General features: G+C 36.9%; 1 protein-coding gene across 4 annotated transcripts in view; it reads right to left on the bottom strand.

Moving 5' to 3' along the window:
* Positions 1–196: 196 nt before the first annotated feature.
* RBBP8 (RB binding protein 8, endonuclease) overlaps positions 197–25,662 on the bottom strand; it is a 115,516-nt gene continuing 90,050 nt past the window's right edge. For all 4 annotated transcript variants that reach the window (XM_044243285.1, XM_044243284.1, XM_044243282.1 and 1 more), the window contains 7 exons: positions 22,771–22,859; positions 20,984–21,101; positions 17,181–17,324; positions 12,317–12,386; positions 7,645–7,741; positions 2,122–2,263; positions 197–596 (listed from right to left, as the gene is read on the bottom strand). In XM_044243285.1, the coding sequence (XP_044099220.1) occupies positions 499–596; positions 2,122–2,263; positions 7,645–7,741; positions 12,317–12,386; positions 17,181–17,324; positions 20,984–21,101; positions 22,771–22,859 (758 nt within the window). In that variant the 3' untranslated portion in view covers positions 197–498. The remainder of the gene's footprint in view (positions 597–2,121; positions 2,264–7,644; positions 7,742–12,316; positions 12,387–17,180; positions 17,325–20,983; positions 21,102–22,770; positions 22,860–25,662) is intronic.

The following is a 25,662-nucleotide window of genomic DNA, read 5'->3' on the forward strand; positions in this document are numbered from 1 at the left end:
TTAAAGGACTATTAAAATTTTTAGCTTTTTTTTTTTTTTTTTTAAGATATAAATATCTGACACTGGAATGACCCATAGAAGTGCAACTGTTCAAGAGAATGAAAAACACAAAGCCACTGCTGAATGTAAATACCAAGGGGAGGCTGAGTAAAAAGAAAAGATAGGAAAGGCAATAAATCACAGTCTACAACTATCATATTTTCAAAATTGTAATTAGGTATTACCAAATAAAGTAAATAAACAACTCTTAAGTTAGAGTGCAAAATGAAAGCACCTTATTGTTTTAAAGGCGCAAAAACAAGACAATACAACATAAGCATATCCACATTTTAAATAGTTGTGTGGTGGGTAAATGCCATTTAAAAACACTTTCAATAGAAAAATGATTTATAAGACAGTTTACAGGAGATCAAAAAAAAATCAATGTTTAATACCAACTTTAACTATAAATAACTAAAAAGAAACAAACTGCCCCCTATTGTGCTTTTGCTTCAACATCTATGTCTTCTGTTCTTTGCTTTTTGGAGAAAACATTGCATTGTAAGGCTGCCGTCTTTTGGGACGAGGACAAGGATCATGATCTTCCTTAATGTAACCTTAAAAACAAATGGCAAATTTAGAAGATTGTATTTGCAACATGTATTTCTTTCAGTATATACCATGTAACATCTGTCTTATTTAATGCACTCTAGTTTACATGATCCTCTGATTATTAGCTGTGCAATGTTAATGAATGATTTCACTACTTAGCATAAGTTTCCTCATTTATACTAACAATAATAGCAGCAAACATTTATCAAATGTGTTGTATACATTATCTCAGCTAATGCTCACATTCCTTTGAAGTAGCTTCCACTATATCTCCATCACAGATGAGGTGACGGAGGCCCAAGAGGTCAAAGAACTTGCTCAAGTTCACAAAGCTATGGAAGTGGAAGAGCTGGGACTTTGCCCAAGATCGGTCTAACCTCCGGAACCAGAGCTCATGAGTCCTTTCCTAGTCTGCCTCCTACAGGTTTCAAATGGAGACAAACCGCTAAACAAGAACTCTTCACTATTAGAATTCCAGGTGCTTATCAAAGGCTTTCTGTGGCAGCTACTTCTTTAAACGTGCCCCTATACTCTTCAACCACCTGATTCTCCTAAGGCATCTCGAATCACGTGGTCTGCATTCTGTCATATCCCCTTAAGGTCATGGTAGGTGTAAAAACACAGGCTCTATCTAGATTGTTTAATTCTATTTGATGACCAAGCAGCATCATTATGTCAAAGGGAATGTAATTCAGCTTGTTAATGGGGAAAATGAAAATATGGGAATAGTCACAAGAGACTTTGCACCTTTTGGAAAAACTATCTTACTACTTGATATCCTCATCTTCAAAGCTGTATACATTCTCAAATCATATTAAATGTCAGTGCCATATTTGAACGAGCTACTTGCAACAGTCCTCTAAACAAAGGTTCTTTTTACTCAGATGTGGTTTATAAATACCCAGCATTCGTAAGTGAGGTTTTAAAAGCTAAAATTCAGACTAGTTGCTTTAAGAAGATGCTTTCTTTTTAACAATATAGCTTTGCTAGCAACTTTTGTAATGTTATTATTTTACTAAGTCATTTTGATTATAAGAGAAATTAACTTTCTGAAATTTGAATGATAAGGATATTGAATGCACAATCATATTAAAGTGATTATACACAATCTCTGATTTCAATGGCATGACTCAGAGTTAAAGATGAGCCTTTTAACTTTAGGAATTTTTTTTTTTTTAATTTTTAAATATTTTATTTATTTATTTGACAGAGAGAGATCACAGGTAAGCAGAGAGGCTGGCAGAGAGAGAGAGAGAGAGAGAGAGAGAGAGAGAGAAGCAGGCTCCCTGCTGAGCAGAGAGCCCGATGTGGGACTCGATCCCAGGACCCTGAGATCATGACCTGAGCCGAAGGCAGCGGCCTAACCCACTGAGCCACCCAGGCGCCCCTAGGAATTTGTTTTTATGTCAAAGAACTAGCCCTTGAGCAGAAGGTAAGAGGAACCATGGGGGAAAAGTCAAATGGTTAGATTTGGGTATATATAGTATTTTTAAAAAAGTAATTACAAAATGTTATAATCTGTACTTTCACCTCTTTCCATACACGTCTGAGTGGAAGGAAAACCAACTTCCCAGAAATTCTCTGGTGTGTTGGGTGGAATGTAGCGGAACCGATGTCTTGAACAGGAAGCCAATTTCTTTTCTCTTTCTTCTGCTGGAATATCTGCATAATACTAATAATAAAAACTGCTAAGTTTTTCACTTAGAAATAATAAAGGGACTGTTAGGCTTATTGATTATAAACTAGAAGCTACTAAAGAAAGCAGTTAAAGTATTCAGCACGTTAAGGAAAACAACACTCACTGAAGATAATATTAGTAATTAATACTAACAGTAACTAGTGCTGGTCTGTGAAATGTTTGCTCCACAAATGAGAAAAGGAGCTTGGAGCTTGTATCACAATGTAAACCAATATGCTGCTTTTCTTATCAATAAGGTCTTACAATAAAAAAAAAAAAAACCAAAACACCCCCCCCCCCCCCGCCAAATGCCAGTTTAGCTTTACGGCATGCTGAGTAATGAGCTGATTTATATACTTGTGCAAATTCAACTAACAGACCAATAACAAAACTGTACTTTGAACAGTACCTTTTTTAGTTGTTATTTGGATATAACATGTGTGTTTTGAAGTAATTTTCTTATCCAAGTTTTTACAAATGAAAAGTTTAGCTTTGAATGTTGAAACCTTCATGATTTCCCCCTTTAAACTATTTTTTTTTCCAATTAGGATCAAAGACATATGATTTTTTGCAATTGCAACCCAAAGAATTTGAACTTCATAAAAACAAGGTTAAAATTTGTATATAAAAAATGTACAAGTCCTTCAAGCTCTAGCCCTAAGAAAACAAAGCAGCAGTATAAAGCTTAATAGAACACATGACAGGATCACACAATCCAGCTAATTCCACATCATACTTGAGAAACTGAAAATCAAATTGATGATTTACTGACAATATCTTCTATGGAAAGTGGCAGACTAAGGGCTAAAACTTAAGTTTGAAGGAAAGGTGTTTTGAATACCTCTGAAACAACTTTTTTGGGGGTTATCTCTTTCATCTTTCTCATTGCTGTGAGTACAAGTCTTGGTTACCTTAGCCTGGACATGGGATGGGATGACCCTAATTAGAGAGTCATGATTATCAATCAATTTAGAGAAACCCTGCCACCAAATTACAACACATACAAGAGCAACAGTGGGCCGGTGTAGCTGTAACACAGTGAGCAACCGGGAGAGTGGCAGAAGATAAAACCAGAGAGAAGTGGGGTGTCGTCCTTGATAAGGGCTTTGGGTTTTATTTCTGAGTGCAATGGGAAGACATGTAGGGGTTTCGGACATAGAAATGACATGATTTAATTTTTATTCTAAAAAGATCATTAGACAGCAAAAGATCATTGTGTTAGAAAGCACACAGTGAAGACAGAAATGCAGTAGACGTCAGTCCGAGCCAAGCCACTCGGTGCTGCTGCTCTCAGGCCCCGTCCTGCCCCTTGACACCCAGGATCCCGGACTCCCAATCCTCTGGCAGGGAGCCCAGGAATTGAAGCACTTAGTGCCGACAGAAGGACCTTTAATCCTAATTTCCCCACTGGGGGCAATAAAAACCATTAACATCTCAGAAATACCTTTCTTTAAAAAGAAAGAACATTAAAAAAACAAACAAACAAAAACATACACTGTGAGGAGACAAGTACAAAAAAGAAAAGAAAAACGAGGACAGAGGTATATGGGAATTCTCTGTACTTTCTGCTCAGTTTTGCTGTGATCTAACACGACTTTCCAAAAACAGTTGATTAAAATAAAGCAACAGAAGGAAAGCACTTAGAAGCCAATTATTTCAATAGTCCAGACAAGATGAAATGGAGCTTTGGTCCAGGCGGATAGTGGTGGTGATATCAAGTGCATGGAAATGGGATAACTTTGAAGATAGAACTGGTGGGATTTGCTGATAGATCCATTACTGAGATATGAAAGAAGAAAAGATAACTATAAGAACTTTGGTTTAAACAGCCAGAAGAATGGGGATAGAGGAGACTCAGGTGATGTTTGGGAATCAGCGGTAGAAACTGTTTGCTTTCGGATATGGTGAAATGTGAGAAGATTATTACACTTCCACATGTGTATGACATATTCCACAGGTAGAAAACATTGGGATACATTTAAGAACTGTAAGCATAGAGATAGTATTTAAATACACAGGACTAGCACTTTCATTCCTGGTCATGACAGAGTTAACAGGGAACAGATTTATCCCCTATCTTAAACAACAAAAATATTGAAATAAAATGTATGAGACAATGGTTTTTATTTATTTAGTTTTGAAGATTTTATTTATTTGAGGGGAGGGGAAGCATAGAGGGAGAATGAGAGGGAGAAGCAGATTCCCCACTGAGCAGGGAGCTCGATTCAGGCTTGATGCCAGGACCCTGGGATCATGACCGGAGCTTGCAAGGCAGACACTTAATTGACGGAGCCACCCAGGCACCCTGAGACAATGGTTTTTAGAGCCTGAGTAATAATACAGGAAATGATTCCTGAGAGAAGGAAGGAATCTGTGTTTTCAAGAACTTTTTTCTAACTGGTAGTGTTAGTTCCAGATTGTAAAGAATTACAGTTTTAACTCAAAACTGGAGGGTTGACCATGGTCTTTAGTTAAGAAATCATGACAAGTTCAAATTTGTGTTACGAAAATTCATGATACAGATTTTGCTTGTACTGTCAAACTGCTTTCCAAAATTGCGATCTCTATACTCCCACTGTTAGTTAAGAGCCTATTTCTCACCAAATGCTTACTCACCTGCACTACAAGCTATCCATAAATAACTTTAATTTGCTGGTTATAAAATTTTCTAACCCACAGCTGTTAAAAGGAAAATTTAAAGGAAACTAAATCACTAGAGGCAAGCGCCTAAAAGCCAACAGACAGCAAGGGAAGAAATTAAAAAACATGTTTCAAGAAAACACAGAGCCTGCCCGAGATATTTAGTGATGGTTGGGTTAGTACTACTTTTACTTCAATAGTCCAAGATAGCCAATGTATAAAAGGAAAATATAATTGTGTTCTAAGGATGACATAGAGCTTGCTCATTGCATTGTGTTTAGGAAAGAGTGGGGAGAAAGTTAAGAGATTACTGCCTCTTATTCTTTTTTTTGTGGTGAATTTTTCAGCCTTGTCATTTTGTCCAGATAAGAGTATATGAAGGAGCAAGTAAAATACTAAAAGGGTGGCAACAACCCCAGGAAAATATGCTTTAACCAAATCAGAAGAGATCCCAAATCATGAGGGGGGAGAAAGGGGATAAAAAGAGGTTCAAAAAAAAGAAAGAAAGAAAAAAAAAGGAATTAAAAAAAGAAAACAAAGAAAGAAAAGTATGAAAAAGAAAAAATATATATATTAGATAAACTAGTTAAAAAACGTTAAAAATGAAAAGGGTAAAAGTTAAAAAAATTTTTTAAAAATTAAAAAAAAATTTAAAAAAATTAAAAAATTTAGCAAAAGTAGAGAAAAAAAATGAAAAAGAAAAAAATTACTTTAACTGCAAGACTCAAAAATCACAGGGAGAAAGCCATGAGTTCCGTGCTTTGCTTTCTCCTCCTCTGGAATTCTGCTGCTCTCCTTGGTATTGAAACCACACTCCTTGGTAGAGCATGGTATTGGCACAAAAACAGACACATAGATCAATGGAACAGAATAGAGAGCCCAGAAATAGACCCTCAACTCTATGGTCAACTAATCTTCGACAAAGCAGGAAAGAATGTCCAGTGGAAAAAAGACAGCCTCTTCAATAAATGGTGCTGGGAAAATTGGACAGCCACATGCAGAAAAATGAAATTGGACCATTTCCTTACACCACACACAAAAATAGACTCAAAATGGATGAAGGACCTCAATGTGAGAAAGGAATCCATCAAAATCCTTGAGGAGAACACAGGCAGCAACCTCTTCGACCTCAGCCACAGCAACATCTTCCTAGGAACATCGCCAAAGGCAAGGGAAGCAAGGGCAAAAATGAACTATTGGGATTTCATCAAGATCAAAAGCTTTTGCACAGCAAAGGAAACAGTTAACAAAATCAAAAGACAACTGACAGAATGGGAGAAGATATTTGCAAACGACATATCAGATAAAGGACTAGTGTCCAAAATCTATAAAGAACTTAGCAAACTCAACACCCAAAGAACAAATAATCCAATCAAGAAATGGGCAGAGGACATGAACAGACATTTCTGCAAAGAAGACATCCAGATGGCCAACAGACACATGAAAAAGTGCTCCATATCACTCGGCATCAGGGAAATACAAATCAAAACCACAATGAGATATCACCTCACACCAGTCAGAATGGCTAAAATCAACAGGTCAGGAAATGACAGATGCTGGCGAGGATGCGGAGAAAGGGGAACCCTCCTACACTGTTGGTGGGAATGCAAGCTGGTGCAAACACTCTGGAAAACAGCATGGAGGTTCCTCAAAATGTTGAAAATAGAACTGCCCTATGACCCAGCAATTGCACTACTGGGTATTTACCCTAAAGATACAAACGTAGTGATCCAAAGGGGCACGTGCACCCGAATGCTTATGTCAGCAATGTCCACAATAGCCAAACTATGGAAAGAACCTAGATGTCCATCAACAGATGAATGGCTCAAGAAGATGTGGTATATATACACAATGGAATACTATGCAGCCATCAAAAGAAATGAAATCTTGCCATTTGCGACAACATGGATGGAACTAGAGCGTATCATGCTCAGCGAAATAAGTCAGGCAGAGAAAGACAACTATCATATGATCTCCCTGATATGAGGAAGTAGTGATGCAACATGGGGGCTTAAGTGGGTAGGAGAAGAACCAATGAAACAAGATGAGATTGGGAGGGAGACAAACCATAAGTGACTCTTAATCTCAAAACAAACTGAGGGTTGCTGGGGGGAGGGGGTTGGGAGAAGGGAGGTGGGGTTATGGACATTGGGGAGGGTATGTGCTTTGGTGAGTGCTGTGAAGTGTGTAAACCTGGCGATTCACAGACCTGTACCCCTGGGGATAAAAATATATATTTATTAAAAAAAAAAAAAAGAGATTATAGTTGTACCAGTTATTTAGAAAAAAAAAATATGAATATATCTCATTTCCTGAGAGTGCTGGGATAAGAAATAAATGTTAGTTTCCTACTAAAATATCAGAATTTTCCCCAAATAGTCTATGAATAAGGAAGGGCCTCTGCTGTAATATAACACTAGGGGGAAAAAATTAAACAAATACAAATAAACACAGAAAAGAAAAATGGCACAAATGTTTTTAAGTTGGTAAAAAGACGAGGGCTTAGGTTCCAGATTCACTTAATGAAAATCTGACAGATGGAGGGCTTTCATTTCCAAGTATTTAGATCTTCCAAGTCACAGCCAGTGTGCTCTTTACTTACCCATCCTGCTGTTCCTGGGTCAAATGAGGTTTCTACATAAAAATATAGCTCTATGATTTTTAAATCATGCATTTCTAATCTATAAAGCCGTATTTTAAAAAACCCACCAGACAGGATTCACATTCGTACTTACAATTTCACATTCCTTACATGTGTGTCCAAGCAATTTTCTTCTCTCTTCTTTTTTCCGAACTACCTCAATATGAGGAAAATTTTGTAAGCCGGTCTCTCTGGAAGAAAAATGAATTAAGTTTAAAAATTAATCCATTTGTTACTACAAAGACCTTTGGCTTAGATTTTTATTTTTATTTATTTATTTATTTTTAAAGATTTTATTTATTTATCAGAGAGAGAGAGAGGGAGAGCAAGCACAGGCAGACAGAATGGCAGGCAGAGGCAGAGGGAGAAACAGGCTCCCCGCTGAGCAAGGAGCCCGATGTGGGACTCGATCCCAGGACGCCGGGATCATGACCTGAGCCGAAGGCAGCTGCTTAACCAACTGAGCCACCCAGGCGTCCCTTGGCTTAGATTTTTAAATAATGAAGGTGAGGGCCCAAAGGAGAAATAATCCCCAAACATTCATTCATTTAATTTGAAATGTTTACTAAGTATGTTAGAAAAACACATTTTTTCATGCATTCTTCATTAAATCCTTATTAGGTGCTTACTGTATGTCAGGTATTTTTATGTATATTGTTTTCTAACTGGAAAAGATAACTATTACTTTCTATTTTTGCCTCTGATTGGCTGAATATAATATATAAGATAACCTAATTTATTATTATTTAAATATTTTAGGGCGCCTGGGTGGCTCAGTTGGTTAAGCAACTGCCTTCGGCTCAGGTCATGGTCCTGGAGTCCCAGGATCGAGTCCCGCATCAGGTTCCCAGCTCCATGGAGAGTCTGCTTCTCCCTCTGACCTTCTCGCCTCTCATGCTCTCTCTCACTGTCTCTCTCTCAAATAAATAAATGAAAAATAAAATCTTAAAAAAATATATTTTATGTATTTACTTAGAGAGAGAGAGAGAGAGAGTGAGGGGCTTGTGGGGAGAGGCAGAAAGAAAATCCCAAGCAGGCTTTGAACTGAGCATGGAGCCTGATGGGGCTCGATCTCACAACTCTGAGATCATGACCTCAGGTGAAGCCAAGAGTCAGATGCTTTTTTAAAATAATTAATTAATTAACAAAAAAAGGATTTTATTTTATTTATTTGACAGAGAGACACAGTGAGAGAGAAGTAATACAAGTTGGTGGAAAGGGAGAAGGAAATGCAGGCTACCCACTGAGCAGGGAACTGATGCAGGGCTCAATCCCCACTCGGTCCTGGGACCATGACCTGAGTAGAAGGCAGTTGCTTAACAACTGAGCCACCCAGGTGTCCCAAGAGTCAGATGCTTAACTGAGGAGTCACCCAGGTGCCCCTAAAATAACCTAATTTAGAAAGAAATACTGTACTATTAAAGCCAGGAATTGGTGTTCTATAACATAACCAAGGAAGAGAGTAACTATCTATTAACTCAGTTTTCTTTAAGAACTTGTATTTCTGGGCTAACCCACTCCCCCACCCCCCAAAAGGATATTTTTCTCTGTGTATATTATTATGTGCCATTTTCTCTAAAAATTTCTTTTGTTTTCTTTTTTTTTTTTTTAAGATTTTATTTATTTATTTGACAGAGAGAGAGAGGTCACAAGCAGGCAGAGAGGCAGGCAGAGAGGGGAAAGCAGGCTCCCTGATGAGCAGGGAGCCCGAGGTGGGCCTCGATCCCAGGACCCTGAGATCATGACCTGAGCTGAAGGCAGAGGCTTAACCCACTGAGCCACCCAGGCACACTCTAAAAATTTCTTTTTCTGCCTCCATGCCCCCTGGATTCTTCAAAATGTTAGGAATAATTATTTGCATTTGTCCTTAAATGGATCAGATCCTACTGAGAACTACTGGGAACCTAGGAGGCTCAAAGCCACTGAGCTATGGGTTAATGAGGTATAGAGGGCTTTGGGAAGAAAAAGCAAGCAGAAGTACAGATGTTTTTAATATACTGTATCCTGCTTTAAGTTTTAAAGCTCAATATAGAAAAGTCCAAACTTACAAAATAGGTAAATGAAGACTTGTGATGGTATACATATCTGTTTATATTAGAAACATCCCCAGAGAGCTTCAAGAGCCCGACTCACAAAAACCGATTTGTAAAACAACTTGTTGGGACAGTATCTACTCCTCTGAAGTGTTCTGATCCCCTGCCCCTCTAGTTGGCAAGCACTCTGTCTCAAAGGGAAGCTTTAATTGCTCTATGTCAAAGTATACGAGGTTATAGATCCTGTGGGGGCTTAAGCCCAAGAACTCTCAACTTTAGAGCAATCTGTAAGTTAAAAGGACAGATAAAAAATTGCTTTCTTTCAAATGGTTTATGGACTCTTAAAAGCTTATATAGGGTACATTTTGGCTGTACCTTCTCTGAGTATTGTTTATTCTGCTACTGTTGTTCTAATGCTGTAGGGAATCTCCTACGACTGGCATCTGTACTAGACCTTAAAGCATCCCCTAAGAGATTACTAAGCTTCTTGTCGCTCAAACAAAACAAAAACCAGGGTTTGCTAGTATTGTCTGTGGGGAAAGGAACAGTGCTAATTTTAAGATTTTTGCCATCCTCATGCCTTATACCCACCTCCTATGTCTCCAGCTATCTAGTGGTTTCAGAATAATATAAAATTACTCATATTTTTAAGAAGTTAGTGGACTTTCAATATCAAATGCTTGAAATGACAGTTCTTACTCTGCAGTCTTTAAGGACTCTATTGCAAAGATACACAACAATATAAAAAGAAAATGTACAACATTATTCACTGCAGCGTTCAGTGTTAGCATAACTGTAAATACTCCAAATACCCATTACTAAGGAATAGACTATGGTACAAACAATAAAGTACTGTGCAACTAAAAAGAGAAATGCGGAATACCACTATACGCTATTATGAGTGATTTTCTAGGATATATACTTAAATGAAAAAAGCAAAAGCAAAACACAAAAAGTATACATAGTATTCTACCATTTGTTTAAGGGGAGAAAGAATGACTATATATTTCTGTATAGATATTGACTTTTATTTTTTAAAATGGATTGACAACTCTATTTTTAAACAAATGGTAGGGAGCTAATATGGTAGAGGGGGCAATGATGGAAGCCAGCTATATTGGAATATACCCTGTTTTGTAGCTTCTAATACCATGTATGTATTTTACATAATTTAGGAAAAGAATTAAAGATAAAAGAAACTACAAAATCAAAGGCAAAATAAAACAAACCCAGGGACTGAGTCACAGTGACACATCTACACAAAAAGTAATTATTCCAAATGGCTTTAAAACACAATGCCTGGACTGTACATTCAGAATATACCTTTTCTTTTCGCTTTCAGAATTTTTTTTATGAAAAAATGTAGATAACATGGTTGTTCCAATAGAATATATCTTAAGAACAAAAAACCCAAAAGACATCTTAAACCATTTTCCTAAGTCATATTATTGGTGATAGTTTATATTATTCTGAGACTTCTCTATATATTAAAAAATAAGTTAAATGAGAAATTATGTTGTAGCACTGAGAAGTGGGATTCTCATTCGGGGGAAGTAGGTAAGATGTGAGACAGAAGAGGTTATTACATAAAAAGTTCTGAACTTGAACTGGTGCTATCAATGTGAAAAAGTGTAGTTATCTTAAAAAAGGAAACAAAAACCTTAATCCTAACTGTCCACCTGAAAGATCTAGAAACAATGACTAACTGTGGCAATGAGCAACCCTAGCAGTTAGACTAAAACACATGAAACATTTAAATCCATTAGTTCATAATGACCCCACATATAAAAACTCCCTAGTCACATTTGGGATGCTAGGGTACTATTTCTTTGGAGAACTGGTAAATAAAGGAATTAAGCATTTAGTAACAAAACAACAGCTCTTATCTATTAGAGTTTTACAGGCATCAATAAAAATTTGTCTTGGCCTGTCAGATCTCTAAAATCCTCAACAGAAATAAGTAGAAAATAAACTTTGCTTCTTAAGTGACTCAATTTGCTAGCAACATAACTTGAAAAAAAGAAATAAATTTTTTTTTGAATTGAATTACTATGCCTAAATTCACTTCTAGAATGATTAGTACATGATTAAAAGTTATAGAATTTGCCATCTATGGGGAAGCTGGAGGCTCAGTCAGTTAAGCATATGACTTCAGCACAGGTCATGATCTCAGGGTCCTGGGATGGAGCCCCATGTTGAGTTCTCCTACTCAATAGGGAGGCTGCTTCTCCCTCTACCTCTGCCCCTCCTCCTGCTTGTGCTTTTTGTCTCAAAAGGAATTGCCATCTTTGAATAAAAGGCACAAAGCAGCATTATTGTTCAAAATATAAGATGCGCAGTTTTTCTTTAAAGGTTTAAAAAATCTTCACACAACAATTCTCAAGCTTGCTACCTAAAATCTGATACTATATAATGGTTACAATATATAATACAACAAATTCCTAAAGTTCATATAAAGTCCCTACTAAAACAGAACAAGAATAAAATCATTTGTTATAAAAAAGAGAGAAAATAACTATTACTACTGTCAAAAGAAGAGTAGTGGGAATATAAATTTCCTTATTTGTAAATTTGTCATTTTTATGCTTCAGTCCCTCTGTTGTTAAATCATAAGGTAATGACACAAACTTGATTTTAACCAAAGTAGCAATTTAACAGTTCAGAGGTACTCTGACAAAGATAGTTCTGTTGTACTTCCAATCACATCGCTGGTATTAATCAAGACCAACTTACCTTGCATCATCTTTAAAATATGGCTCCACAAATGCTTTCTGTTTGACTTTATCTTGTTTATCACCAGGAACTGTAAACAAAACACACATACCACGAACTGAATGCAGAACTGAGAAATGGCTTTTTTGGAACAAGAATGACCTATATCAGAACTTCCATTTTTTTCAGATTTCATACTCTAGGCTCCTGGGCAACTTGTTTAAGTTTTCTGTAACTAATTTTCTCTTCCTTTTTCATCTGAACAATGAGATGGGTGTTGATTATCTTGTATACCTCAGAAATACTAGAGATAAAAATCTTACCTATAAAACCATTTTAGATTTAAAAACTGTATATACAAAGCATATGTACGTATGTATAGATTGTATATAAAATTATTTTAGCATTCAAAAGAATTATTCTGATGACCATTACCATTTGGCACCAAACAATAATAAGCAGCTTTTAATATGTTTCACTTACTAGTCCAGCTGATTTTTTTAAAGTAAGCTCTATGCCCAGTGTAGGGCTCAAACTCACGACCCTGAGATCAAGAGTCACAAGCTCTATGGACTCAGCCAGTCAGGCATCCCAGTCCTGCAGATGTTTATAATGTGTCTTTGAAGTAGATTAACTAGGAAATTGAGGTTAAAGAATTTTACCAGAAAATTGGTGACAAAGTAAGAACAAAAGCTTATGGACCCAAATCCCAAGTTGTCTAGACCCAAATAGGCAACTGCTATTGTGTATTCAAATAATCAAAATTAATCATGCATGGGACGTCTGGGTGGCTCAGTGGGTTAAGCCCCTGCCTTCGGCTTAGGTCATGATCCCAAGGTCCTGAGATCAAGCCCTGCACTGGGCTCTCTGCTCAGTGATCTCTCTCTCTCTCTCGGTCAAATAAGTAAATAAAATCTTAAAAAAAAAAAAATTAATCACGCATGGTACTAAGTTCTGGACAAGCAATGTTCAAGAAGAGAAACCAGGTCTCCTATCCTCATGGAGTCTACACCACAGTGAGGGAAAAAGACATTAAGTAAGTCGACAGCTAAGGCTTTTCTAAGGAAGGATATGAAAGGTGGTAACTGATGAATAAAAAGAAGTCAGCCACAAGAAGCAGGAGTGGAGAATGTTCTAGGTGAAGGTCCTGAAATGGGAAAAAGTTTGGTATGTTATAAGAACTAAGAGAAGGCCAGTGTGGTCAAGATTGAGTGAAGAAAGGTGTTAGGAAAGATGAGATCAGATATGTGGGCAAGCACCAGATTATGATGGGCCCTGGAAGCTGAAAGGAGTTTGAATACAAAGCAAACCACTGAAGACTTCTGAAAAGACTACTTTACTGAGGGATAATTTATATAAGAAACACACTGATTTTAAGATACTCTGATTAATTCTGACAAATGTTTACTGCTGTGCAACTACCAACCGAATCAAGAGAGAGAACTTCCATTGCCCCTAAATGTTTACTCCTATTCCTCTGCTTCTCAAACAGATGACTGTTCTCTGATGTCTCTCTCCTCTCTCTATGGAGCGATGATTTCTGCCACCACAACTTAGTTATGCCTGTTTTAGAACTTTGTATTAATGGAATTATATAATATGTATTTTCCATCTTTTGGATCTTTCTAGCTCAAAGGACTTTTAGAGATTCATTGCTGAGTCTAATACCCTCCTTTCTGTTGACAAGTAGTATTCCACTATATGAGTTTACCACAATTCATATTTAGTCACCTGTCGATGGACATTTGGATTGTTTTTAGTGTTAAGTTGCTACAAATAGCTATGTTATGAACATTCTTGAACACAATGCTCTGTGAACACCTTTTGTTTCTTTTCTTCATATACCTAGGACTGGAATTGCTGGGTACTACGGTGGGTGTATACATAACTTTAAAAAAACCTGACAAATCTCAGTAAAACTGTTATAAACCTTGCTGAACTCCTTTCCACAGTACAATTTTATATCCCTAACAGCAAAATGTGAGCGTTCCAGCTGCTCTTCACTCTTGCTAATGTTAGGTAGCGCCAATCTTTTTAACCATTTCAGTGGTGTGAAGTAGTTATCTCAGTCCCTCTTGTCCAATAATGTTGAGCATATTTACATGTGCTTACTGGCCATTCAAATACCTTCTCATTGAGGGTTTTTAAATAAGAAGATAATACAATCTAGTTTACATTTAAAATAAGTGAGTTTTGAGTCTGCAGAGAATGGACTGGAGTGGAGGAACAACTGTCATAAAAGACCAGTCAGGAGGCCTGCAGTAGAACTGTCGAGAGAAGAGAGGTTTAGACTAGGGCAGTGGCTATAGAGATGGAGAGAAGTGATATGAAACATAGTTTGGTGATGGTACTGCCAGAGTATCAGACTGGGCATGAAAAGGTAAAGAAGAAGTCAAATATGACTTTCAAATTTCTATCTTTAGTAACTGGGAGAATAGTTACTGAGATTTAATGAGACCAGGAAAGGCAGGGAAAGCCCAAATTTGGGTAAGAAAATAAAAATTTCTGATTTGAATGTATTAAGTTCAAGGTTCTCATAAGATGTCCAATAGGTAGCCGGAGTTGAGTCTGGGGTTCAGAAGAGAGAGGACAAAGCTAGGATTGATGAATATATAGAAACATCTTCACTTGGTGTCCATAATAGCACATACTCTTGATTCCCTCCTACTTCACTGGCTCTAGCTCCTTTTCAATTTTCTTTGCTCGTCCCTCTTTCTTCAACATTTCAAAGTTGCCATACCCCAGAGATCAGAACTTGAAATGCTTCTCTTCTCTATACTTGGGTGATCTCACTCAGTTTCATGGTCTTAAGAACCATCATGTACTTGCTGTTGACCTCCTGCCCCCTAAATTATTTCTTTATTCTGGATGTCTTGTCTAAACTCAACACATATCAATTATCTACTAATATTTCCACTTGAATGTCTAGTAAGTATCAACATGTCTAGAACCACGCTTTTGATATCCTCCCTGAAATTTGTTCTTTCCTGTGAGGAAAGACTAGGTAGAACTTTGTGAAATGAGGGTCAAGAACATGAAATACATGTTCTTGTTCTCAAATACATATATGAAGAATAAAATCCTAAACTATATGCCTAGGTGACTGGGAAAAATGAAAAAGCCTAAAAGGTCACTTGGTAAGAAATAAAGGGAACCTGGTTTGGATATTCTAAGTTTAAGTTGTTAAAAAGACACAAAAGTAGCATTTGCATTTGCATTTACATTATATTTCCTATAAGAAATGCAGGACTGGGATTTATCAGAGAAGACAAATTAGAGATGCAGAGGTAGTTAATAGAAGCACGAGAGAAAAGTATATGTGAGGAAGAAACAGTCTTGGGATACTCTAGGAAGCAGAACTTTCCAGAGAGCAAAACAACAGTGCGGAATTGCCACAAAAGATAAGTGAGAAGAAATTTTGGGATGGTCAATGTGAGAAGTAATTTGGAAAAAAAAGGACAGAAATTAATTATATCTTGTAAAAAAAATAACCCCCCCCTTAAGTGAAAACAATTAGCAAAAGGCTCTTAGGGGGAAAAAAGTGAACTGAACAGTTGTAAACTTTTATCACAAAAGTTGGCTTGGATCAAGTTTTTGCTACAGACTAAGCTACCATGCTGTTCTGTACCTTTGGTTAGGGTCTCAATTACTTTGAGCTAATAAGGGCTGTATTTTTTTATTAAACCCAATGGGAAGTATAAGGAAAACATAATCAAGGTGGACTATTCCATAGCAGAAGGTATGCTCATATATAACCTTTGCATTAGACTACTTTTTTACTCACAAAAAGGAAAAGAGACATTTAGCAAGTATTTTAACTTTCATTTCAGATTATTTAGTTAAGAGATTCACTTAGAGTATTCTTCTTTTCATTCCCACCCTGCACTATAAACTACTGCATCTTTTTTTTTTAATTTTTATTTTTTAAATTCTATTTATTTATTTATTTTTTTAATTTTATTTTTTAAAAAGACTTTATTTATTTATTTGACAGAGATCACAAGTAGGCAGAGAGGCAGGTAGAGAGAGAGAGAGAGAGAGAGAGAGAGAGAGAGGAGGAAGCAGGCTCCCGGCTGAGCAGAGAGCCCGATGCGGGGCTCAACCCCAGAACCCTGAGATCATGACCTGAGCTGAAGGCAGAGGCTTTAACCCACTGAGCCACCCAGGCACCCCTAAACTACTGCTTCTAATTGAAAGTAATTTTATTATTTATTTTTTAATTAAAAAAATATTTTATTTCTTTATTTGAGAGAGTGAGAGAGAGCTGAGTAGGGGCAGAGGGAGAGGGAGAAACAGGCTCCCCGCGGAGCAGAGAGCCCAGGTGGGTCTCAGTCCCAGGACCCTGGAATCCTGACCCAAGCCAAAGGCACACTTAAGTGACTGAGCCACCGAGGCACCTTGAAAAGAATTTTAAAAAAGACTGATACATAGAGTCACATTATTTTGTCTGGGAAGGTAAAGCATTCAAACAGAGAATTAGTCTGAATTTTTTGCAAAACACTTTCCTTCCAACTCTATTGCAATGATAATTACTAAACAAAGAACCCTGCCAAAACTTTTTTATGAACTTTATGCACAAGTTACAAAGAAATCTGTGTATTCGATCAAGATTAATTTCTTAGTTTTGATGAATATTTTATGGTCATATAGTAATATAAGGGGAAGCTTAATAAAAGGGACTAATTTTTTTTCTCTCTGAGCTATTTTCTTGTAATTCTTTAATTGGCCTGGAATTATCTCATTATCTATAAGAAACTTATATAAGAAATACAAAATTTTAGTTATTAATATACACCTCATCAAGTCTTTGTTAACTAGCTCATTGACTTAGTGTACTGATATAAGTGTAACTGAGAAGCCATAATTAAAAAGAAAATAGCCTTACTGTTTGGTTTCTTTGTGGTAGTTGACAATCCCTCTTTTTCATCTGCCACCTGGGGGAAGCTGTCTGCCAGACAGGATTCATATTCTTCATGTGTTGTCCGATCGAACATATCTTCCAAGCTATCATTCATTTTTCTTTCTCCATCTATGTAAAAGAGCACTGGCTTAAGGCAACAAGCAAGCTTTTTGCTTTCTATGCAGACCAATGTGAAACTTGTAGTAACTGCCACACAATACACTTGCCTAGTATGTACACGAGGCAACAGTAAACCCCCAAGCATAGTTACTGTATTTACAAAGATTTTATGGTAGGGCTTTAACTGTACTTTATTCATGTGCAGAGAAAGCTACTTTTTGTTGTCATTACATACATAAAAATATTTTCCTCCTTATTAGCTCATGTATAATTCATACTACACTAAAATGAGTTCTACCAAAAAACTGCGAGGAACAGAAAATGCATCATAATGAATGATGAAAAATACTAAGTTTAAATAAAATATGCATAAATAACTGACATTAAAATCTATAGAATCTTGCTCATCTGCTTATTTTTCTAATGTGGTAGCAAAAGAAGTATTTTCTTACATATATACATATATATATAGACATATATACATATACACTATTATTATCAACAGTAACACTTGGTAGTTGAGTATTGATAGAAATTATGAATTCAATTCCTCATTTGCTATGTTAAGTGCTAAATTCATCCTCAGAGTACTAACTACATTTCCCAATATATAATCACACTTTGTAAAAAACAGAAATAGATCCAGTTGGCTAACACACACAATAGAGCAGAAGTCTGCTGGGATTCTTCTCTATAAAATAACTACCACCTCCCCCAGTCTATGGTGCTCTAGCACCCTTACCCTGTTTCATCTTTCTCCAGAACTTGCCATCATCTACCATACCACATATTTGATTGTTTCTCCCCTTAAATCAGAAGGTAAGTTCCATGTACTTTTATTCTGTTTACTCATTATTTCCAGTTACTGAAACACTTCCCTTTATAGAACTGAAGCTCAATATTTACTCAATGATTATAAGTACTAGTTTTTTCACATTAAGGATCAAATTTGTAAATAATATACAACTTCTACATGCTAGGCAGTGTGCTAGGTATTCCCAAAATATTCTGTATATGCTGTTAGTAAATCACAATGTTAAATCATTAGTTTTTTATTCTTAAATAAAAATTTAAAAAAATTTTTAAAAATTTTAATTGTTTAGAGAGAGAGTGTGAGTAAGGAGGGAGGAGTAGGAGGGAGAGGGAGAGAGAGACTCTTACGGAGACTCCATGCCCAGCATGGAGCCCAATGCGGGGCTCAATCCCACCATCCTGAGATCATGATTTGATGCTTAACCAACTAAGCCACCCAGGTGTCCCACTAGTTTATGTTTTTGTTGGTGTGACGTCTGACTGAAATACTTGACAACGGAGACTATATCCTTATTAATCTACCATATCATCTGGGAAGTCTAATACACAGTAGAAATATAAAACACATTTTTAAACTGAAATACTAGCAGTATTTGGGGAATTTTATTGGTATGATTCATTTTTAACCAATTCTAAGTATAAGAAAGATCTACCTCATGGGTAAAATGCACAGACTGTCTTTTTCCACACATGGCTTTAAGAGTATCTTCTACCCCAGGTGCTGGTCTTAAACTCCTCCACCGCGTGGGAAGGGCTGCTTGCTTGTTTTGAATTTGGGTAGGTCTTTGTGACACTATACAGCTTCTAAGGCCAGATCATAAAAATACCATGCACTTCTGCCTTACTCTTTTTGGGATGCTGACTCTGGGAACCTAGTCTCCACATGACAAGGAAGCTCAAACTAGCCCACGTGGAAAGTCTGTATGGAGAAGCCCTGAAACTGAGTGAAGGTAGATGCCAAGCCACCCTCATACTACCCTATGCTTGTCTACCCTCTGCTGTTCCAGCTCTAGCTACCACTGGCCTACAAATGCGTAAGAGGCCCTGGGACAGAACGGTCCAGCCAAACTCTTCTCGAATTCCTGAACCACAGAAACTATGAAGGTTGAGAAGATGACTGTTGTTGTTTTAATCCTTTAAGTTATCAGAGTGATTTATTATATAGCAACAGTATTCACAGTATCTTATGTAGCCAAAACTGTCTCCACTCATTAGTTCAATTCTAACCTCATTTCCACATGATAATGCCTTCAAACATATTTGGGAAACCATCATATTTTTCAAATTAAATAGATAAACTTGAAGCCAAAGTAGTCATGCTTTAGTTTTGCCTGCTCTTTCTTTCTTCCTTCCTTCATTCCTTTCTTTTTTGACAGAAATAAGGAAAATATTATCAGGAACTGATACCAGACAAAACAATCTTAAAAGCAAATTACCTTCTTAAGAAGAAAGTTACTTAAGTATCATTCACTATAAAAGGACAACAAATCACTGTTGGTTTTTATTTTTTTTTTTTAATAGGCAGTCCTTTCAACGTGGGTAGCCAACTACTTGATTGTATGGTTATTCATTCCTAAAGAACAAAGAATTAAGGCAAAGGCTACTACAATTGTCCCTCACTTACTGCAGTTAGGGCAGCAAGAGAGAAAGCGTTTCTTTAAAAGATTTATTTATTTGAGAGAAGGGGAGTCAGAGAGAAAAATAGAGAGAGCATGAGAGTGAGCGCATGAGTGGGTGGAGGGGCAGAGAGAGGGAGAGAGAGAGGGGAAGCAGGCTCCTGGCTGAGGAGGGAAGCCCGATATGGGTCTCAGTCCCATGACCCTAAGATCATGACCTGAGCTGAAACCAAAAGTCAGATGCTTAATCGACTAAGCTACCCAGGTGCCCCGAGATAAAGTTTTTCAAAAGAAGTGGGGACATGACCGGCTCCAGCCCTGGGCAAATAGATTACAGAATATTCAGAACAAGATAGGGAATGTACATTCAGAGCATCCTTAGTTTCTAACAGATTGATCACTGGAAAATGTCCTTGCTTTTGGCATTGCATCCCCTGTTGCAGGTCCTAACTCTTCAACGTAAGAGTGTTAAGTGACAGTATTCCTGGGTTACTTGATCTCATGCCATATGCCTCTATAGTTAGGGATGTTGCTGACATGGTACCAACCAAAATCCTTCCACTGCTCCTGCCTCTTTTGGAAAATCAAGGCTTTAGATGAAGAATTAATAGTCTGTTACCAGAAAAGGCCAGACCTGTTTTCTGTAGAAGCAGAATATGGCAGAGTAACTCAGCATATACACTATTATTCTTGGTTTACTGCTAACTTACAAGTCTATAAGGTAGAATTTCTCCTTTTCACCTTAACAAATTGCAAATTCCTTTTTCTAAAACAGGACTCTCAAGATTCCCTTTTACAGAAAATTATCTAGCGGTAATATCAGGCATCAGCAAACTGTTTCTTAAAGGGTGAGTCAGGAAATATTTTTGGCCTATGGGCTCAGTAAGATCAGTCGCTATTACTCAGCTCTGCTGTGGTACCATGCAAGCAGCCATAGGCCATAGAGAGACAAATGTGAGGCTGTGTTCCAATAAACCTTTATTTATTAAACTGGCAGCAGGCTGTGGTTTGGTGAATCCTGCAAACAATTTTAAGTTTTCCTGGAAAAAAGAGACTTTGGCTAAAGATTTTTTTCCCTTGAAATACTGAAACTGAGCTTTATTAAGAGAAACCTATTTCTCAGAAGACGAAAAAAAACGCTGGTTTATGATGAAGTGGTCACTTTTGGTCATCAGTGCAATGGTACGACTATAAACGTCTCTCCACATTTTTATTAAATTAAAAAAAATCAAATCTTACTTGGACTTTTTTCTCCCTTCTGCTCCTGATTCTTCATTTTTAAAAGCACAGTTTCACTAACCAATGTGCAGTCCATGTCCACTGTCTCTCCTCCTGCTAATCTTGACTGACTGCCATCCTAAATATTTAAAAATTCAAAAATTTTAACAATTATCCTGCATGGCCTTATATATTACTTATAAAAAATTCTGGTAAAATATACATAGCATGACATTTATCATTTTTACCAAATTTTAAATGTACCCTTCAGTAGCATTAAGTTACATTTATTTTTACCTTAGGAATATATATAAATTAAGGTTTTATGTCTGTAAAACATTTTAGCTTCAACATACAAGCATCCTCTCTCAAGCCCATGAAAGGAAGGACTGCTGCCAAGGAAGGGAGAGTTGTGCACCACTGAATTCCCTGGGCTTCTCCTCCCTTTCTTCTCCAGTTGGCTTCATGATAATGAATGTCCGTGTACACACAAAGAACAAATTTCATACTATAGTAAGTTAAATACTTCATTAATATCCCCCCAACTGAAAGAGAACTTCTCAAACTATATAGAACCCAAATATAATCCAAAAGGGTTATTTCCACTAGGAATTTTAATTATTATTTTTTAAGAGGTAGGGAGGAGAGAGGGGGAGAGGGAGACAGAGAATCTTAAGCAGGTTCCACGCTGAACGTGGGCCTCCATCTCACAACCCTGAGATCATGACCAGAGCCAGAATCTAGAGTTGGATATTTAACTGACTGAGCCACCCAGGTGCCCCAGAATTTTAATTTTTAAAAAAAACATACAGTATTTAAAAAACAGCCAACTAGGAAAATAAATTTTTTTCTTGATGGTAACATTAATTTAATCAAATCATATAATGAATCACTTTGCTAAAATATAAAATTATCAAGGGGTGCCAGCCATGTGGCTTATTCAATTAAGTGTGCCTTCAGCTCAGGTTATGATACCAGAGTCCTGGGATCGAGCCCTGTGTCAGGGTCCTTGCTCAGCGAGAAGTCTGCTTGTCCCTCTGCCCAACCCCCTGGTTGTACTTGCTCTTTCTCTCTCAAATAAATAAATAAAATCTTTAAGAAATATCTATCTATATATGTAAGTTATTAAAATATATAACTAGAATTTTTCATTATTTTAAAACTATAATAATATTTTCCAGAAAAGTCCTTTTTAAAAAAATTTTTAATTTTTTTTTTTAGAGAGGGAAAGAGAGAGGAGGGGCAGGGGAAAGGTAGAGAGAGAATCTTAAGTAAGCTCCATGCCCAGTGCAGAGCCCAACATGGGGCTTGATCTCATGACCCTGACATCATGATCTGAACTGAAATCAAGAGTCAGATGCTTAACTGAGTGAGCCCCCCAGGTGTCCCAGCAAAGGCCTTTAAAGTCAGAAGGTATTATTATCCTTTCAAAAATATCATGAGGGACGCCTGGGTGGCTCAGTTGGTTGAGCAGCTGCCTTTGGCTCAGGTCATGATCCCAGCGTCCTGGGATCGAGTCCCGCATCGGGCTCCTTGCTCCGCGGGGAGCCTGCCTCTCCCTCTGACTCTGCCTGCCACTCTGCCTGTGCTCGCTCTATCTCTCTGACAAATAAATAAATAAAATCTTTAAAAAAAAAATCATGAAGTTAGAAGAATAAGCATTTTTATTTCTTTTTTTTTCTGAATAAATAAATCAGGTTTTAAGAGGTATTTGATTATCTTAAGGTCACAGAGTGAGTTAGGGGAGGAGGGTGACTAACAACTTACTAGAATAACCACATGGAGCTTGGTTTTACTTTCTAACTTACCTTTGTATCTATTACAGTAATATCCATTTTATATTGAGAAAGGTCTGCTCCTGGATCAATGCTCCACTGGATATTTTCAAAGGATACATCTTCAATAAGGAGAAAAAAATACAATTAAAAATGGATTTTTAAACATTCTTACTACTTTAAAACATTATGGGATCCACAGAATAGGAAAAAAGATTTGCAGATCATATAGCTGCTAACAGGGTTATATCTAGGACATATAAAGAACTCTCACAACTCAATAATTAGACAAATACTCCAATTGAAAATGAGCAAAGAATCAGATTCTTCAAAGAAGGGAACTGGCCAATAAAGCACACGCTAAGATGTTCAATAGCATCAACCATCAGGGAAAGGGAAATCAAACCACAATGAGAGAACTTCACACCCAGTAGGATGGCTAAAATAAAAAAGACAGATAATAACAAGTATTGGTGAGAATGTGGAGAAATGGGAACCTCATGTGCTGCAGGGGAGAATGTGAAATGACATTGACACTTTGGAAAACACAAAGTTCCTCAAAAGGTTAGAGAGTTAGCATACGGTCCAATAATCCTACTCCTATTTGTAACTCAAGAGAAATGAAAATATACATCTACATAAAATTGTACATCAATGTTTATAGCAAGCATGATTTACAATAGTGAAAAAACTGAAAGTAAAAGAAGTCACAAAAGATCATATATTGTATGATTCCGTTTATATGAAAACACCAGAATAGGAAAATCAACAGAGACAGAGGATAGATCAGTGGTTGCTTAGGATTGGAGAAGTGGGGAGAGGAATGTAGAACGACTGCTAATGGTATTGCTCTTAGAAAAAATATTTTTACTCAAGTATAATTAACATACAGTGTTACATTAGTTTCAGATATATAAGAGGATTCAACATTTCTATATACTTCTCAGTGCTAATCAAGAAAGTGTACTCTTAACCCCCTTTATCTATTTCTTATTTTTATTTATTTAATTAACATGTAATGTACTATTTGTTTCAGGGGTACAAGTCTGTGAATCATCAATCTTACACAATTCACAGAGCTTACTATAGCATATACCTTCCCCAGTGTTTATTACCCGGCCACCCCATCTCTCCCACCTCTGTCCCCCCCAGCAACCCTTAGTTTGTTTCCTGAGATTAAGAGTCTCTTATGGTTTGTCTCCCTCTCTGGTTTCATTTTGTTTCATTTCCCCCTCCCTTCTCCTATGATCCTCTGTCTTGTTTCTCAAATTCCTCATATCAGTTAGATTATATGATAATTGTCATTCTCTGATTGACTTAACTCACTTAGCCTAACCCTTTATCTTTTTCACTAATTCCCACCCCCTTACCTCCCCTTTGGCAATTATCAGTTTATTCTCTATATTTAAGACTCTGTTTTGGTTTTGCCTCTTCTATTTGTTTGTTTCTTAAATTCCACATGTAAGTGAAATCATATGGTATCTGTCTTTCTCTAACTTATTTCACTTAGGATTATACCCTCTAGGTCCACCCATGTTGTTGCAAAATGGCAGGATTTTTCTTTTTTATGGCTGAGTAATATTCCACTGTATATACATAACCACATCTCTTTAAATCCATTCATTTACCTATGGGCACTTGGGTTGCTTTCGTATCTTGGCTATTGTAAATAATGCTGCTATAAACATAGGGGTCCATATATCTTTTAGAATTAGTATTTTCATTTCCTTTGGGTAAATATCCAGTAGTGGAGTTATTGGATCATATGGTAATTTTATTTTTAACTTTTTGAGGAACCTCTATACTGTTTTAACAGTAGCTATGCCAATTTGCATTCCCACCAATGGTGCATGAGCCTTCCTTTTTCTTTACATCTCTGTTAACATTTGTTATTTCTTGTGTTTTTGCTTTCAGCCATTCTGACAGGTATAAAGTGATATCTCATTATAGTTTTAATTTCCCTATTTCCCTAATGATTAGTGATGTGGAACATCTTTTCATGTATCTTGGCAATAGGATGCCTTCTTTGAAAAAATGTTCAGGTCCTCTGACCATTATTAAATTGAATTATTTTTGTTTTTGGTATTGAGTTGTGTAAGTTCTTCACATATGTTAGACATTAACTTAATGGGTACTGTTCTTTTTGAGGTGATAACAATGTTCTAAACTTAGACTACAGTAATGCTTGCACAACTCTGCGAGTATACAAAACAACCGACTTGTACACTATAATGAGTGATTTTTATATCAAAAATAGTTTTAGGGGCGCCTGGGTGGCTCAGTGGGTTAAAGTCTCTGCCTTCAGCTCGGGTCATGATCCCGGGGTCCTGGGATCAAGCCCCACATGGGGACTTCCTGCTCAGCTGGGAGCCTGCTTCCCTCCTCTCTCTCTGCCTGCTTCTCTGCCTACTTGTAATCTCTGTCTGTCAAATGGATAAATAAAATCTTTTAAAAAAAATAGTTTTAAAAAGTTAAAATTATAACACTGTTTGGGGGGTGCCTGGGTGGCACAGTGGGTTAAAGCCTCTGCCTTCGGCTCAGGTCATGATCTCAGGGTCTTGGGATTGAGCCCCACATCGGACTCTCTGCTCAGTTGGGAACCTGCTTCCCCCTCTCTCTTCCTGCCTCTCTGCCTGCTTGTGATCTCTCTGTCTGTCAAATAAATAAAATATTTAAAAAAAATTGTAACACTCTTTTGGAGGAGTTTTCAATGTATGTGGACATGAATGACAACTACATAAAGCACAGTCACAAAACACAAAGTGGCATAATATTAACTTTAAGTAGATTGTGGAAGGTTAAATGGGATTTATAAGCCCTGGAGCAATCATGAGAAAAAAAAAACCCAAGTCAAAAATGTTAAAAAAAAAAAAAACCAGAAATGAGAGTGAAAAAAGTGTTTTCATACAGAGACTAAAACTATTG

The sequence above is a fragment of the Neovison vison genome, chromosome 3, assembly GCF_020171115.1.
Source record: "Neovison vison isolate M4711 chromosome 3, ASM_NN_V1, whole genome shotgun sequence".
In the NCBI taxonomy this organism is placed as follows: domain Eukaryota; kingdom Metazoa; phylum Chordata; class Mammalia; order Carnivora; family Mustelidae; genus Neogale; species Neogale vison.